The 17998-nt window shown below is 38.4% G+C and overlaps 1 protein-coding gene across 4 annotated transcripts in view; it reads left to right on the top strand.

Moving 5' to 3' along the window:
* Nucleotides 1–17998, top strand: part of CRBN (cereblon) — a 53611-nt gene that overhangs the window by 30451 nt on the left and 5162 nt on the right. For 2 of the 4 annotated variants that reach the window (XM_038410663.2, XM_038410664.2), the window contains exons 6-10: nucleotides 3801–3863; nucleotides 6354–6438; nucleotides 7200–7315; nucleotides 11360–11424; nucleotides 12742–12873. In XM_038410663.2, coding sequence (XP_038266591.1) covers nucleotides 3801–3863; nucleotides 6354–6438; nucleotides 7200–7315; nucleotides 11360–11424; nucleotides 12742–12873 — 461 coding nt within the window. The remainder of the gene's footprint in view (nucleotides 1–3800; nucleotides 3864–6353; nucleotides 6439–7199; nucleotides 7316–11359; nucleotides 11425–12741; nucleotides 12874–17998) is intronic. The other 2 variants (XM_043518443.1, XM_043518442.1) reach the window with 1 other exon arrangement.

Raw genomic sequence — 17998 nt, 5'->3', positions numbered from 1 at the left:
TGAAAACTCTATTGATGGGGGCACCATCACTGTAATAGGAAATAAATTTACATAATTACCGGAGATTCCTTCCACTACCTTAGGCTCTCCCATGCCTGACTACCGTAACTAACTGGATGTCGGTAGAATCTCAGAGGCTTGCGGCATAGCTCGACTCCACCCTCCCACCCGCAGTTGCAAGTCCCCCATCTTTATTCTTGCTGTTCATGTCAGGGGACTGTGATTTGGGCTCCTAAAAGGTATCCACAGTGGTGTGCGGGGTGGTGGTGGGGTCTCCGCCAATATGGTATACAGTTCTTTGTAAAAGCAGCAGGTCTGTAGCTCATACTGGATTGACTGTTGGCCTCTTCTGATATGCCTGCCACAGTTTCTTTGTTTTTCATGCGGCACTGGTACTGATCTCAGTTGTACTCCTTCTCCCGCATCCCCCTGCAATCTGCTTGAAGATGTCCATGTTACTATAGCTGTGTTTGCACAGCCTCTTTGCCCAGGAGGCCCATATGTCGTGTCTACTCCAAGCTGGAGAATGTCTGGAACATGTCGCTGGCATGGTCATCCGGGCAGCTGCACGGAACAACAGGTAGCTGCTAGATGTGCTCGCCACGATGGACAATCAGGAAAAGGCATTTCAAAAATTTGTGTAGTTTTAAAGGGGGTTTTGTCTGCTGTTCTTCATGACCCCTAGACAGTGAAGTTCACAGTTGTGACCAGAGTGGTTAGTGTCTGGGATTGTGGGACAGCTGCTGGAAGGACTGTCAGGGTCAGCGTGGGCAACGCAGTGTCTACACTCATGCTGCATCGACCTCAGTACGTTGACCATGGCTCAATACTGCTCGGGCAGGTGGTGTTACTGTGTTGGCTTAATGGAGAGCATATGTTAATGGGAGACAAATTGAAATGTAAACATGCAGAGCGAGGTAGATGCAAAGTGGCTTATGTAGACGAGGCCAAAGGTACTAGTTAGGACTGGTTGTGGTGTTTGTTTTTTGGAGTGTAAACCTCTGTCTGTTAGCAAATGGACAGAGACCCACTGTCCTCATTTCTCATATGCTAGTGAACAATATAAAGTTTTCAAATTATTAGAATAAAAACGAACAAGGAATTCTTGCGTTGATACCTTCATATGCAAAGATTTCTGAAGGAAGATTATTTGACCTAGTAATATCCGGGAAAATAAGGGCTTATAATTAAATGCTGACAGATTTTTAGCTAGACCATTGCAGTATGTGCAACTGTTAAGACACCCACACTAGTTTCTTTAAATAAAGAAATAAAATAAAATGCCAATCTTGTGTACTTGAGTTCAGTATCTCAATAAAAGATCCCTAAGTGTGTAATGACCAAAGCATTTTCCCTGCAGAAATCAGTCATAATAGATGTCCTTGTTTTGTGTTGGGGCATCAGCCTTCATAGAGAATCATTAATTCCCAGGAAGTAGCCTGTGTCTTCCTCATTATTGCTAATATCTTAATCGCTCTCATTCTCTTGTTAATTCTTTGAAACAAGCGTTCACTGCAGAGATTTGATTTTTTGAACAACTGAAAAAACAGTGTGTTACTGTTGGACAGGTTGAACATAGAGAGATGATGTTGCTGAGCCTTTTCCCTTTCAATCTGTTTCTCTGAATCCACTCTGTATGTCATGTCATAGTGCTGTTTCTTTAGAGCAGAAATCAAGTGATCATGTTACTCGTTTTCATATTTGAGGACAATTCAGCTAACTGAGGTCACTCTTGACAGCTCTAATAAATTTGTTAGTCGCTAAGGTGTCACAAGTACTCCTTTTCTTTTTGTAGAATTTTACTGTAATCATTATGGTTAGGATTTGTTCTACATCTCAAACTGTGTGTGTGTGTGTGTGTGTGTGTGTGTGTGTGTAGACACATACATCTATTAAATAGAGTAAATTCTGTTCTATTTCTCCTGCTGATAATAGCCCACCTTAATTAATTGATCTCGTTACAGTTGGTATGGCAACACCCATTTTTTCATTGTGTGTGTGTGTCTTCCTACAGCAGTGGTTCCCAAACTTGTTCTGCCGTTTGTGCGGGGAAAGCCCCTGGCGGGCCGGGCTGGTTTGTTTACTTGCAGCGTCCGCAGGTTCGGCCAATCGCGGCTCCCAGTGGCTGCGGTTCGCTGCTCCAGGCCAATGGGAGCCGCTGGAAGCAGCGGCCAGTACGTCCCTCAGCCCGCGCCACTTCCAGCAGCTCCCATTGGCCTGGAGCAGCGAACCGCGGCCACTGGGAGCCGCGATCGGCCGAACCTGCGGACGCAGCAGGTAAACAAACTGGCCCGGCTCGCCAGGGGCTTTCCCCATACAAGCGGAGGCACAAGTTTGGGAACCACTGTCCTACTGTATTTTCTACTGCACGCATCCGATGAAGTGGGTTTTAGCCCACCAAAGCTTATGCCCAAATAAATTTGTTAGTCTTTAAGGTGCCACTCTTCGGTACTCTTCGGTTTTTTTTGCTGATACCACTCTGAAACCTGTATTCTATTTGTTTTTTAGGGTCTTGTACCACACTCATGGTATCAATAATGCAACTATTACTTGATTTTAAAAAAGGCACTTCAGTAATGTTACTCATTATACCTTCAGTGAATACATTCCCAGTGCTTTTATTTTAAGTTTTCCTCATCTTCTTTTGACACATCTTTCTCATTCCACTCCATTTGAACCTGAATTGTCATTTACAGGACACTGTTAAGCAGATGTGGTATAAGTATTTTTATGCCATACTTAATATATCTAAATTGAAACAATAAGTGCCTATGTTGTTTAAGTAGGCTTCTGATAGATTGGGAAAAAGCACTGATATTTGGTAAGCATTCTTGAAAACGTTTAGCACTGACAATCGCCACATCACAATATTTTTACCTTTCAATTAGTGTTTAGATAGCAATGGACTTGTGACTTGACCACAGTTTTGTATTTAATATGAAATGTCCTTACTCAACAACTGTTTTACTCTGAGGAAGCACTCTTTGGATCTACTTACTAGACTACTACAGGGCCGAGACTCAGGTGATCTGGATTCTGTTTCTGGCTTGTCCATAGATATTTTTTGTGTGTGTTTTAACTTGTCATTTGGGGACACTGGCAACTTAAAAATCAAACATCTGTGTGAGTACTTTTACCTGCCGTTTTTACAAGCAACACTTACCATTGCTAATTCTTTAAAAAGTATTCTTTTGAAGTAAGGGAGACCGTTTACACCAGCTAATTATCTGGTCCATTGTTCTCAATTTTTTTTAGTTTGCATGTGCATTTGGTTATAATAATTTCATTGTTTACCCTGTGTAGTCAGTCAGTTTCCCCTCCTACCCCGCATTGCTGGAGGGGATCATTCATATACAACAGGAGAGGGATAAATATGTTTAAACTACAAAAAAGTGATTGTAAACCCACAAAAATTAACAGTGCGCTAATGGACAGGCAAACTACCTGAAACTACTGATAACTTTTTATAAAACTGACTAGATTTGAAGGTGATTATGTACCTTTAAAGACCACGTCTGCTTGTTGATTATTTGTCATTAAATGAGATTTAATCTGTTTGTTTGTAAATCTACAACGTGGGTACTGTGTATCGTAATGCATTTGCAAAATATTTTGAGATTTTTTAGATTGAATGTGCTAACAAGTCCCCAATGGTGTTATGTTGATTGACAATTCATGGCATTTTTAAATAAGTAGATGTCTTTCCAGATAATTTTCTCCTCTCCCTCCCCCATATCTGTTTGAACAAGATCTACAGAAATGTTATGATTCAAAAGTAAATGATATGTTTTCTGTTTCAGCGGAAGTTTCACTGTGCTAGTTTGACTTCTTGGCCTCCGTGGCTCTACTCCTTATATGATGCTGTAAGTATAAACCAGATCTTACCCAGGTATCTGTAGTCAATTTTATGTGTTTGAGTATTTCATTATTAAGTAACACAAAACCATATAATCTATTTTTTATTTTGTGTTTTTAAGTACTGACTGTGGCATTATCAAAACATTAGCCAAAATGACCCACATTTTAAAATATTTTCAACAAACTTACACTTATTTGCTGCAAAAATATTCAACACAATAACAATTTTTGTTTTTATTTCCAAATCAGTAGCTTGGATTTTTATTTGCTACCTTATAGTCTGTGCACATGACTTTAGTAGAAACCATGAATCCCCACCAAATATGACCTACCCTAATAGTTGATCCAGTACTGAAAGGTTCAGCGTAGTTTAAAAAAAAATACACATTTAGAATCGTTAATCAGCACTAAATTAATCAGATGTTCCCCTCCCTCCCAATAAAGGCTGCTCAATCTTTACCACAATCATTATAAACAAACCAGAATATGCATCCTGTGAAGAACTTTAGCAGTACCAGCCCTGGCTGTTAGTGTATTACCTCATCTGTGAAATCTTGTGGTCCCACTGAAGTCAGTAGAAGTTTTGAAACTGACTCCAGTGAGGCCAGGATTTCACTCCTTGTGTCTTGTGGAGGGAAAGTGGACTATGCGTCTGGTCACAAGGGGAGCGAGGGGGGCAGTTCTGCTACCAACCACCCTGATACTACCATAATCCTGTAAAAAGGATCCTTTAAAGTAAGAAATCCCATAAGGCGTTTGATACCGTGCCACATGGGGAATTATTAGTTAAATTGGAGAAGATGGGGATCAGTATGAAAATCAAAAGGTGGATAAGGAATTGGTTAAAGGGGAGACTGCAACGGGTCCTACTGAAAGGCGAACTGTCAGGCTGGAGGGAGGTTACCAGTGGAGTTCCTCAGGGATCGGTTTTGGGACCAATCTTATTTAATCTTTTTATTACTGACCTTGGCACAAAAAGTGGGAGTGTGCTAATAAAGTTTGCAGATGATACAAAACTGGGAGATATTGCCAATTCAGAGATGGATTGGGATATTATACAGGAGGATCTGGATGACCTTGTAAACTGGAGTAATAGTAATAGGATGAAATTTAATAGTGAGAAGTGTAAGGTTATGCATTTAGGAATTAATAACAAGAATTTTAGTTATAAGTTGGGGATGCATCAATTAGAAGTAATGGAAGAGGAGAAGGACCTTGGAGTATTGGTTGATCATAGGATGACTATGAGCTCCAATGTGATATGGCTGTGAAAAAAGCTAATGTGGTTTTGGGATGCATCAGGAGAGGCATTTCCAGTAGGGATAAGGAGGTTTTAGTACCATTATACAAGGCACTGGTGAGACCTGACCTAGAATACTGTGTGCAGTTCTGGTCTCCCATGTTTAAAAAGGATGAATTCAAACTGGAGCAGGTACAGAGAAGGGCTACTAGGATGATCCAAGGAATGGAAAACTTGTCTTATGAAAGGAGACTTAAGGAGCTTGGCTTGTTTAGCCTAATTAAAAGAAGGTTGAGGGGAGATATGATTGCTCTCTATAAATATATCAGAGGGATAAATACAGGAGAGGGAGAGGAATTATTTAAGCTCAGCACCAATGTGGACACAAGAACAAATGGGTATAAACTGGCCTTCAGGAAGTTTAGACTTGAAATTAGACGAAGGTTTCTAACCATCAGAGGAGTGAAGTTTTGGAATAGCCTTCCAAGGGAAGCAGTGGGGGCAAAAGATCTATCTGGCTTTAAGATTCTACTCAATAAGTTTATGGAGGAGATGGTATGATGGGATAATGTGATTTTTGGTAATTAATTGATCTTTAAATATTCAGGGTAAATAGGCCTAATCCCCGAGATGGGATATTGGATTGATGGGATCTGAGTTACCCAGGAAAGAATTTTCTGTAGTATCTGGCTGGTGAATCTTGCCCATATGCTCAGGGTTTAGCTGATCGCCATATTTGGGGTCGGGAAGGAATTTTCCTCCAGGGCAGATTGGAGAGGCCCTGGAGGTTTTTCGCCTTCCTTTGTAGCATGGGGCACAGGTCACTTGAGGGAGGATTCTCTGCTCCTTGAAGTCTTTAAACCACGATTTGAGGACTTCAATAGCTCAGACATAGGTGAGTTTTTTCGTAGGAGTGGGTGGGTGAGATTCTGTGGCCTGCGTTGTGCAGGAGGTCGGACTAGATGATCAGAATGGTCCCTTCTGACCTTAGTATCTATGAAAGGTAGTTAATTTATTTTCCAAAACTGATCAGATCTCTTGTTTCTGAGAAGTATCCCCACCTTGCCTGAGGGGAAACCTAGGCTGATTTTTAATTTTATTAGCTTAAAATATGTAGACGTGTAGATAAACTGTCTTTGTGCTAAGCTTTTTAAAAGCTAATGTCCACTAGAGGCCAATAGCTCACTCCCCATTTTGCTTTTATTTTAAAGGGGAAAAAATGTGTATTTAAATTACGCTTTTCTTCTAATGAAAGGAAACCTTAATGGAAAGAGTCAAGAGGCAACTACATGAGTGGGATGAAAATCTTAAAGATGAATCTCTTCCATCAAATCCAATAGGTATTGTAAAATTATGTTGCTTGGTTTTCAGCAAATTTGTATTTTCACCTCTCGTATTTTGTTAAAGGTAATGATCAATTTTTTTTTCTTGCTGGCTAGCCCACAACTACTACTGGGAAGAGATTATGTGTACTGAAAGCACATACTGGTCCATTAACAAAGCACCTTTACCAAAAATTTTCCAACACACTTTTAGCACTTGATTCCTGACCTGCTAGAAATTATTGTTTTAAAGCTGGAAGGTCCAGCTTTTGAATTTTCTGACTGATCATGAAATGGGACTGTAGTAGTATAACAGGCCTGTGCTTGTCCTGTGGTCTAACGGTGCTTTAGATGACATAAGGACAAGAATGAATACAGTAAAGTCCATTACCTTATGACAGCATAAATTCCAAGGTCAGGTTAAAGGAAGTTGTTTTTTATATAATTTTTTAAAAATAAAACTCAATTGAGTATATCAAAACTGAAACGTGTGACTGTTGTTGAGTATGTTTTTGTTCTGTTTACAAATCTGGTGGGGGGGGACCTACGGAAATGAATGCACACAGAAAATGCTTATCCTTCCCATGATATAACACTTAAGCAAATGTTGGTATTAGAGCCAACATTGCCACTTGGATACAGTGTGTGAAAAGTATATATTTTTGCTAGTACAATCTTGTTTAGAAAAGCATTGTGCAGATATAGAGAACTGAATAAAAGGCATCTGTATTTTATTTTTTTATTTCTTACATTGTAACAGGCATGGTGCTTTTCTCCAGATTTTTCTTACAGAGTTGCTGCTTGCCTGCCAATTGATGATTCATTACGTATTCAGCTGCTTAAAATAGGGAGCGCTATTCAGCGACTGCGGTGTGAATTAGATATTATGAACAAAGTAAGTATCTTATTTATGTTTAATTTATGGTACTTTGATTTAGTGTCACCAGGCAATAAGAGTAGAGTTTGTATAATCTATAACAAAATATAACTTGGAAATGGCAGAATTTTTTTTTAAGAGGTGGTATTTTTTAGAACTTTTTTTATTTTTCCTATTTATTTTTAACTTTGATAGAGTATGTGCTCCATTGATAGTGGCTGGCCCATTATATTTAGCAGCAGACTCACAGTGCATTTTATCCTTTTTTTCGCTAGCGCTAAAGTACTTGCTGGCTTTTTTTCATCTTGAAAGAATGACAATCATATTTTTAAAATGATGTTCCAACACTTCATTGTACTGTGTCAGCCAAGAGATGGTGCTAGAAGCCTGATGCAGTTAGTACCATTCTTTCAAAAATCAGAACGCAATTACAGTAAAACATACGTTAATGAAATATTGCTGTGCCATGATAAGTGGATTTTGGTGCTTTTTAAAGTGTGATATATCCCTACAATGATAAAACTATATAAATATTGGACTAAAAGGATTTTTACATTCAAACATCTACTACCCTGATAAGCAGCAGGATTCCAAGATGATTTAAAACTTGTCTTTTGTTGCCCTTTTACATGGGTTTTCTGGAACTAAAAATTAACCAAGACTATCTAATGCAGGAATTACAATAGCTGTGTGTTCAGATGGGCTGTCAATTGAGTGTACATGCACTAACTTCACATGAAAGAGCTATGAGAAATGCACAGAGAGGAGCATTTGAGAGTTAATAACAGATGACAGAAAGCGAGGTATTTTAAGGCCTATTTTGTTTCAGTCTTCACTAAAGAGGTTAATGAGATCAGATGCTTAACACAGTCAATATTAACAAGGGGGAAGGAACACAAACCAGAATAGGGAAAGAATTAGTTAAAGAATGTTTAGATGTTAGAGATATTCAATGCAGCAGGCTAGGATACTTAATTCACGCTAGGGTACTTAAGGAACTAACTGAAGCAATTTCGGAGCCATTAGTAATTATCTTTGAGAACTCATGGAAGATGGGTGAGGTCCGAGAGGACTGCAGAAAGGCGCACACAGTACCTATCTTTTAAAATGGCAACAAAAAGGACCTGGAAAATTATACACCAACCAGCCTAACTTAGAAAGTGTAACAAATTACTAAACAATCAAATTGTAAGCAACTAGGGAAAATAGGGTAATAAGTAATAGCTAACATGGATTTGTCACGAACAAATCATGCCAGACCAACCTAATTTTCTTCTTTGACAGGGTTACTGGTGGGGAAGCAGTAGCTGTAGTATATCTTGATTTTCAGTAAGACTCTTGACATGGTTCAACATGGCATTCTCATAAGCAAACTAGGGAAATATGATATAGATGAAATTACTATAAGGTGAGTGCACAACTGGTTGAAGGACCATACTCAAAGGGTAGTTATCAGTAGTTCTCTGTGAAACTGGGGGGCCGCGCCTAGTGGAGTCCCACAGGGCTCTGTCCTGGGGCCAGTATTATTCAATATTTTTATTAATGACTTGGATGATGGGGTGGAAAGTAGGCTTATAAATTTGGGGCTGACGCTAAATTCGGAGGTGGTTGAAAGCACTTTGGAGAAGACCATTAGAATTTGAAATGACCTTGACAAATTGGTTTGAAATCAAGATGAATCAGTAAAGACAAGTGCAAAGTATTTCCCTTGTGAGGGAAAAATCACAACTACAATATGGGGAATAACTGGCTATGCAGTAATACTTCAGAAAAAGGATCTGAGGGTTATAGTGGATCACAAACTGAATATGTGCCAATAATGTGCTGCAGTTGCGTAAACTGCCAATATCATTCTGGGGCATATTAAGAGTAGTATCATATGTAAGACAAGTGAGGTAATTTTTCTCTCTACCTGGCACTGGTGAGGCCTCAGGTGAAGTATTGTGACCAATTCTGGGTGCCACAGTTTAGGAAAGATGTGGACAAATTGGAGACGGCAACAAAAATGATAAAAGCTTTAAAAAACTGACTTATGAGGAAAGATTAACAAAAAACTGGGTATGTTTAATCTTGAGGAGGAAGACTGAGAGGGACCTGATAAGTTTTCAAATATGTTAAGTCAACGTTCCCTTGAGCCCATGGCTCATCGGGGTGTCATAAAGAGGACGGTGATCAATTGTTCTCCATGACCACTAAAGATAGGACAAGAAGTAATGGGCTTAATCTGCAGCGAGGCAGATTTAGGTTAAATATTAGGAAAAACTTTTTAACTATAATAATAGTTAAATACTGGAATAGGTTATGTTCTTAAAAAAACCTCCAGTGATGGGGATTCCACAAACAGGGATGGTCTAGGCATTCTTGGTCTGCCACAACATGGGAGGATTGACTAGATCATCTCCCATGATTCCTTCCAGCCCTACATTTCTGTGATTTTAGGGCTGCATTGGGAACATTTTCAGATGGGATTTCTCTAATCATTTAGGAGATTAGCCACCCCTTTCCTGTTGCTGAAATTATAAAATGTTCTAATGTTAACACTCATCCAATTCCAAGAACTGCTCATCTACAGCATTAGGTACATCTTTTTATAAATCCTGAAAGAGACTAGGAGACCTGAACTGCCCTTATGAAATATATAGCATTGACTTTAGTCTATAGTCTTTCCTTGCCCAACAATATAGGACACAAGTGTACTTGTGAAGATCCAGCTGTAAAAATATATTATATAAATCTCTCTAACTGTTGGAGTAATATATAATATAAGGCCACTAAATTGATTACATACAGAATCGGCCAAATTCTGATTTATTTTTGACTTAGAGTTGTAACTGAGGTCAGAATCTGGCCTGTTGCCTTAATGCATGTGAAATATATAGCATTAGTAATGCGTTTTGTGCATAAAATTTGCACGGCTCTTGCAATAAACAGTTTATTAATATTTAATATTTATATAGAGCTAAAAATGTGCATAGCACTATACAGAAATAATACATACATGATTCCTTCCCCAGAGAGTTTACATTATAAATCAGACAGTCCTAGTGATTGAAACACCAGATAAAGAAGGGAAGGATGGACAAAGGATAAAATAAAATGGAGAATATGGGTGATGTTTGATGCTTAAATTCTGATAATTTTAAATTAAGTGCAGTAGAATGAAAGAACAATAGAAGATGGCACACAGGAATGGGTCAGTGGTGGGGAAGTAAGGCAAAAAGAAGTGAGTATTGAGGGACAGGAAGGAAAGTAATGACAGTTGGCACATTATTAGAGGGAAGTCATTCAGGGTATAGTGTGCATCACCAAAAAGTCCCCAAAAGGCATAAGTAAGAGGAAACAAAAGGAGCAACATGCTGAAGTGAGCAGGACATGAGGAATAGGAGTCAGAACTTAGCTGGAACCAAAAGTACAAACTGTGATTTACATAAATTGGTTTCAGTGAATATTGTTAAAACAACATTTTGTTTCATAAACTTCTTAAATTGTTTCACTGACAATTTCAAAAGTATTATTCTTTTTTTAAAAAAGGTAGGAAATATTTTACATCCCAAAAATTTATACTGGAATAAAGTATTATTATGAACTGGTTTTTACAGGTTTAGTTTCTGGGAAAGGTCAGTAATTTGTTCTGTTCCAGCTTACTTCCTAGTAATTTTAAGTGGTAGATTAATCTGTTATAGTACTTTAGAGGGGGTAATAAGAAGAAGGGTGGTGAGGGAATCAATCCATTTAATTTTAAAAATATTTTTTCTTGAAGAAGTTAAAAGCACTCTCTCCCAGTATTTCAGAACTTAATACATTTTGCCGAAATTAAAAGCTCATGTTTATACGTGTCCTCCTTTTCTGTTATATATTAAATAGCAACATCTTTTTATTTCTCTAGAAGTATTAGTTTTTCAAAAGCTCTTGAAAGAATAGACCTTTTCCTAATTTATTACATAGTCAGAGACCTTTTCTTTTCAAAAACAAAAACAAAAAACTTGATTGTTACTTTGATGACAAATATGCAGAAGTGAGTAAAGTTGTCCTAATGATAGTGTATTTGTTTTTCTTTTGAAGTGTACATCTCTTTGTTGTAAGCAATGTCAAGACACAGAAATAACAACTAAGAATGAAATATTCAGGTGAGTTTTTAATTAGATTAGTCTCTTCTTTGGAAGACATGCAATTCCTGTGTTTTGTCAACATTACAATAAATGAAAATTGGATATGTATTAATAGTCTTGCTCTTCCTACAACTCTCATTTTCTCTTTGCATTTTATTCTTCTGAGATTGTTCTGAGCTGATCAATAAATATTCACAGGAAATTCTCTGTGTAAAACGAAATAGATAAAATAAACTCAAGACATCATCCAGTCCGCAGACATCTAACAAAAGGGTTATTTATGATGACTTTAGAATAATAGAAGTTGGAGTTTGAAAGTCCATGTTATATTATCTGGCCCAGCACCCAGCCACTATAGGGTTGTACTCCTTTGGTGAATTTTGGAGTCTAAATTTTTGTATATCACTGTAATATTTTGGATCTGATTAACCTAATTCAGAAGTAATAGGGGAAAAAAATCTCAGTTGTGCATAATACTTCCACATTTTAACAAGCACTGATTTCAGATTACTGTATGTGATTTGAGTATCATAGATGTGCTATTACTATGTTGTGATGCAAGGAAGACATGTATCATTGGATATGACGTGATGTCAAACAGTCTAAAAATCATTCTAAGAGTTGTAGTAGGCAATTCATTCTTATATGCATGGCCTATCCATTGTCCTTATTAATAGGTATGTCAGTATAGTATTTCTTGAAAACAGTTACCATTGCTGGTGGCCTTGTCTCCAGCTTCACCCAGGATAACTAATATCTGTCTATCACCTATGATAATTTGAAGATTAAAAGATTGCTTGGCTTAACAAAAGTTCTTCGTAGTGGTTTTTTTGTTTTGTTTTGTCCGTGTGATAAGCAACTGTAGTAATTATCTAAATGATAGATTGTGGAACTCTTAGTTGCTACTGTGTTCATTTGTGGGATGTCTTTTTTTAACTACTTTTTTGAAATTGAGATATTAGTATGGTAAATGCTCATTTTTGCTGACTGCTCAATTTTAAAGGCAGAATTAAGAGGATGAGTAGTGTTGCTATTTGTTTTTATTGTAAGTTTTTACTCAGTGGAGGCAAGTAAAGTTCTCTCATGTAATAAAGGTGCACATACCTATTTTTATTCCATCTTTTAATACTGTAACTCAATTAATTTTGTTTACAAGCATATTAGACTGCTTTTTATGCAAAATATTTTTAAGCATTTGGCAATTTCCTTCCTCTATTCATTTTCTAATTTGAGTTGTTTTAATTTTATGAACACTTTTCAGCCCTGTTTTCCTTTTTGATATATGTCTTGGGAAACTATCAAAGTACATAACTGGCTCTTATTTATTCATTGTAGTTTATCCCTGTGTGGACCCATGGCAGCATATGTGAATCCTCATGGATATGTCCATGAGACCCTTACAGTGTACAAAGCCTGCAACTTGAGTCTGAATGGCCGACCTTCTACAGAGCACAGTTGGTTTCCTGGGTAAAACAGTATTTCTTTCTACTAATAATGTACTCCAGTATTACAAAATACAGTTCAGAAATCTTATTAGCAAATAATAGAAATTTATAATTCTGATTTAAATGCATTCTGGCCTACAAACACTGAGAAGCAGACATTACATTATTTTCTAAATTCTTAAAAATGATCATTTAACTACTGTAAATGAAGAAAAAAGTAAATTTAGTATTCCTTCTTAATCTAAAATAAATTGGACAAGTTAGACAAAACGTATCGAAAATTCTCTTATACCTTTAAAATTGTGCCTACATTTTGCCACATTTTAAAAGTTGTTTTTGAATAATTCTCTTTTAGTTACCCAACCAGCATCTTGATAAATAACTACATATAATAGGGAGTGTTATAATTTTATTGTAGTAGTACCAAATGACCCCAGTCAGGTATCAGGGCCTCATTGTAAAATAGACACTCTGTCCCCAAAGGGCTTACAGTCTTTCACGCAGATGGTGAAAGAACCAGCAGCTAAAGTGTCAGGTGTCATTAACTATCATCTTAAAATCTGTTAGCTATAGGACCATGTCTTTCATTCTTTTTTAAAAACATTTCAGTCTCCAGAATAATACTACTGTTACTTCCCTCCCTCACTCCCTCCATCTTCAGTATGTAATCTCCAACCCTAGAACTTTCCACATAGTAAACTGTGAATGTCTCTCATTATGACTAGAGATTTACAAATCTGAGGAACTTGTTTTTTAAACTATTTTGGTTGTTTATACTGCTTATGGTTGGGAATTCTGTCTTTCATGGACTAAAACTGTATAGATTTGTATTTATTTTATTCATATTAGAAACTTTAAGTAGTGCACACTTTAATCCTGACTACTGATTCCTCACTATCAAATATATGATAGATCACTGAAAAGGATTAAGTGTAATTTACTTCTGTTCTCCCTCAATCTCCTCCGTTTATCTTTGATGCTCCACCACCACCCTTCCTACAAGTGTAGTTGATGCAAAATGCCAAGCAGAATATTTAGCGTATTGATAATTTCAGACCATGTCATGTTACTCATTTTGTCTAAAAAAAAAAAAAAAAATTATGAGGAAAATCTCATATATAAACCATATAACTGGATTAGTAGCTTCTTAAGTAGGTTGGAGATTTTGAATACCTAGCTTTTAAAATAAAATAGAAAACTTTAAATAATATATTTAAACACAATCCAGCTTCTGGAGCAGATAAGTGGGATATTTATTTTTTAAGAGTTTCTCTGTCTATGACATAGACAAGTTTATGGAAAACATATTATAATTATTTCTGTAGCGACCAGTCTTGTCCCTACAAAAAACATAGAAACAGAAGATTGTAATTTTAAACGGGGAATTGTACAGCATAAACAGATGAATTCTGAAAAAAGCTATATTGTTTCTCTGCAGATATCTTTGGTGACAAAAAATTTAGAGGCAAATACAGAAAACGTGATGCATAAGTGGAATTGTTCCTATATAGAATATTTAGAAAAATCCACGAACTGTCAGCTATGCTTTAATAATAATCGAAAAATAGAAATATTACCTTATCTGATTTAAATGTGCAGTGATATAATTCTGCTGTTTGAGGAAGTAAGGTACTTACTTTTCAAAATAACAAAGGTGTTTTTTCCTGAACCCTTTTTTAAATAAACTCTCTAGCACCTGTAGCACTGCTGGAATAATAACCTAATTTTGAAGCTATTTGAGTTATGAACATTTAAAAAGTGTGTACGCTTCAGCAGGTGAAAGATGAGAATAAATCCTGTTTTTCTAACTTGAAGGAGATAGAGGGTAAGGAGAACAAAATGTACAGGTGCAGGAACTATCTCAGATCCTGCCAGGAATCAAAGGGGAAACTGAACAAATTTAGAGCAGTCAGAGTTGTTCATGGTTTATCCATGGACTTTTATTTTCAAAAGGTTATTCCACAGAGCAAGTCTTGGTAAGGTAAAGTGATACAGATCAATTTCTCAAATAAAATTACAGTAATGAATTCTTTTAGATAGTGCACATGTTTGAAAGGTTGATCTCAGCTTCTGCAACCAATAAGAGTTGCATCTGAGTAATTGGATTCCTACATCAAAGGATTCCCCACATTACCCGCAGTTTTGTCCTGAGCTCTCCCCTATAAAACCTCGGGATTTTGGGTGTGGTGCGATTTTTGGGTTTTTTTTCTGTCCTTTATCTGTTATTTTCTTAAGCAACCACTATGATCCTTTCTTCCAACGGAAGTTTAGGTTCCCTTAAAGTTGCCGCCCATCCCTCCCAGAACAATTTAAGGTTTTGGTTTGAATAGACAAGCATATTTTAGAATAATTTAAAAAAAACAAAACAACAACTTGCACTTGTAAGCTTGTCATAATTCACATATGATATGAAATGTAGGTTGTGTTCTACAACTCTGTCCTTAATTTTAATTCATAAATCGTTTTCTGCCTCTTCCTTTCTGTACCATACTATCAGAAATAATTTGCTCATCAAATTTAACTCACCTTAAACCAGTCTGTCTCTCTATGGTAATCTGTTGTCTCCTAAAGGAATTGGATCCTGTTTTTGCATTCACTTGTTGACTTAAACAAATGCATAGCTACCACAATAGCCATTCTAGGGTACTTGACTAATTTGCACACATTTAAATTTGCCATTTCTCACCTTGTTGCCTGCTTCTCCTTTGAACACAAGTCCACCTGTCAGCGGTGAGTGATGTAGATGGGCGGTCATCAGGAGATATGGAAAAACCAGTTCACTGACTGATCTGTCAGACCAGTGGTTCTCAACCAGGGGTCAAGGTCTCCCTGGGGGGCCATGAGCAGGTTTCAGGGGTCCTCCAAGCATGATCAGCATTAGACTTGCTGGGGCCCAGGGCAGAAAGCCAAAGCCCCACAGCATAGGGCTGAAGCCCAGGGCCCTGAGCCCCATCACCCGGGGCTGAAGCCTGAGCAATGTAGCTTTGCGGGGGGCCTTGTGGCATGGAGCCCTAGGCAGTTGTCCTGCTTGCTACCCCCTAACACTGGCCCTGGCTTTTATATGCAGAAAACCAGTTATTATGGCATAGGTGGGCCGGGGAGTTTTTATAGCATGTTGGGGAGGCCTCAGAAAGAAAGAAAAGGAGTACTTGTGGCACCTTAGAGACTAACAAATTTATTAGAGCATAAGCTTTCGTGAGCTACAGCTCACTTCATCGGATGCATTTGGTGGAAAAAACAGAGGAGAGATTTATATACACACACACAGAGAACATGAAACAATGGGTTTATCATACACACTGTAAGGAGAGTGATCACTTAAAATAAGCCATCACCAACAGCAGGGGGGGGAAGGAGGAAAACCTTTCATGGTGACAAGCAGGTAGGCTAATTCCAGCAGTTAACAAGAATATCAGAGGAACAGTGGGGGGTGGGGTGGGAGGGAGAAATACCATGGGGAAATAGTTTTACTTTGTGTAATGACTCATCCATTCCCAGTCTCTATTCAAGCCTAAGTTAATTGTATCCAGTTTGCAAATTAATTCCAATTCAGCAGTCTCTCGTTGGAGTCTGTTTTTGAAGCTTTTTTGTTGAAGGATAGCCACTCTTAGGTCTGTAATCGAGTGACCAGAGAGATTGAAGTGTTCTCCAACTGGTTTTTGAATGTTATAATTCTTGACGTCTGATTTGTGTCCATTCATTCTTTTACGTAGAGACTGTCCAGTTTGGCCAATGTACATAGCAGAGGGGCATTGCTGGCACATGATGGCATATATCACATTGGTAGATGCGCAGGTGAACGAGCCTCTGATAGTGTGGCTGATGTGATTAGGCCCTATGATGGTATCCCCTGAATAGATATGTGGACAGAGTTGACAACGGGCTTTGTTGCAAGGATAGGTTCCTGGGTTAGTGGTTCTGTTGTGTGGTGTGTGGTTGCTGGTGAGTATTTGCTTCAGATTGGGGGGCTGTCTGTAAGCAAGGACTGGTCTGTCTCCCAACATCTGAGAGAGCGATGGCTCGTCCTTCAGGATAGGTTGTAGATCCTTGATGATGCGTTGGAGGGGTTTTAGTTGGGGGCTGAAGGTGATGGCTAGTGGCGTTCTGTTGTTTTCTTTGTTGGACCTGTCCTGTAGTAGGTGACTTCTGGGTACTCTTCTGGCTCTGTCAATCTGTTTCTTCACTTCAGCAGGTGGGTACTGTAGTTGTAGGAATGCATGATAGAGATCTTGTAGGTGTTTGTCTCTGTCTGAGGGGTTGGAGCAAATGCGGTTATATCGTAGCGCTTGGCTGTAGACAATGGATCGAGTGGTATGATCTGGATGAAAGCTAGAGGCATGTAGGTAGGAATAGCGGTCAGTAGGTTTCCGATATAGGGTGGTGGTTATGTGACCATCGCTTATTAGCACCGTAGTGTCCAGGAAGTGGATCTCTTGTGTGGACTGGTCCAGGCTGAGGTTGATGGTGGGATGGAAATTGTTGAAATCATGGTGGAATTCCTCAAGAGCTTCTTTTCCATGGGTCCAGATGATGAAGATGTCATCAATGTAGCGCAAGTAGAGTAGGGGCATTAGGGGACGAGAGCTGAGGAAGCGTTGTTCTAAGACACCACCGATTTCCTGAGGAAACTACAGTCCATTGGTGATCTTCCTAAAAACACCATCCTAGCCACTATGGATGTAGAAGCCCTCTACACCAACATTCCACACAAAGATGGACTACAAGCCGTCAGGAACAGTATCCCCGATACTGTCACGGCTAACCTGGTGGCTGAACTTTGTGACTTTGTCCTGACCCATAACTATTTCACATTGGGGGACAATGTATACCTTCAAATCAGCGGCACTGCGATGGGTACCCGCATGGCCCCACAGTATGCCAACATTTTTATGGCTGACTTAGAACAACGCTTCCTCAGCTCTCGTCCCCTAATGCCCCTACTCTACTTGCGCTACATTGATGACATCTTCATCATCTGGACCCATGGAAAAGAAGCTCTTGAGGAATTCCACCATGATTTCAACAATTTCCATCCCACCATCAACCTCAGCCTGGACCAGTCCACACAAGAGATCCACTTCCTGGACACTACGGTGCTAATAAGCGATGGTCACATAAACACCACCCTATATCGGAAACCTACTGAC

Source organism: Dermochelys coriacea, chromosome 7, assembly GCF_009764565.3.
Source record: "Dermochelys coriacea isolate rDerCor1 chromosome 7, rDerCor1.pri.v4, whole genome shotgun sequence".
Classification (NCBI taxonomy): Eukaryota; Metazoa; Chordata; order Testudines; family Dermochelyidae; genus Dermochelys; species Dermochelys coriacea.
This window is presented reverse-complemented; position numbering and strand designations above follow the sequence as displayed.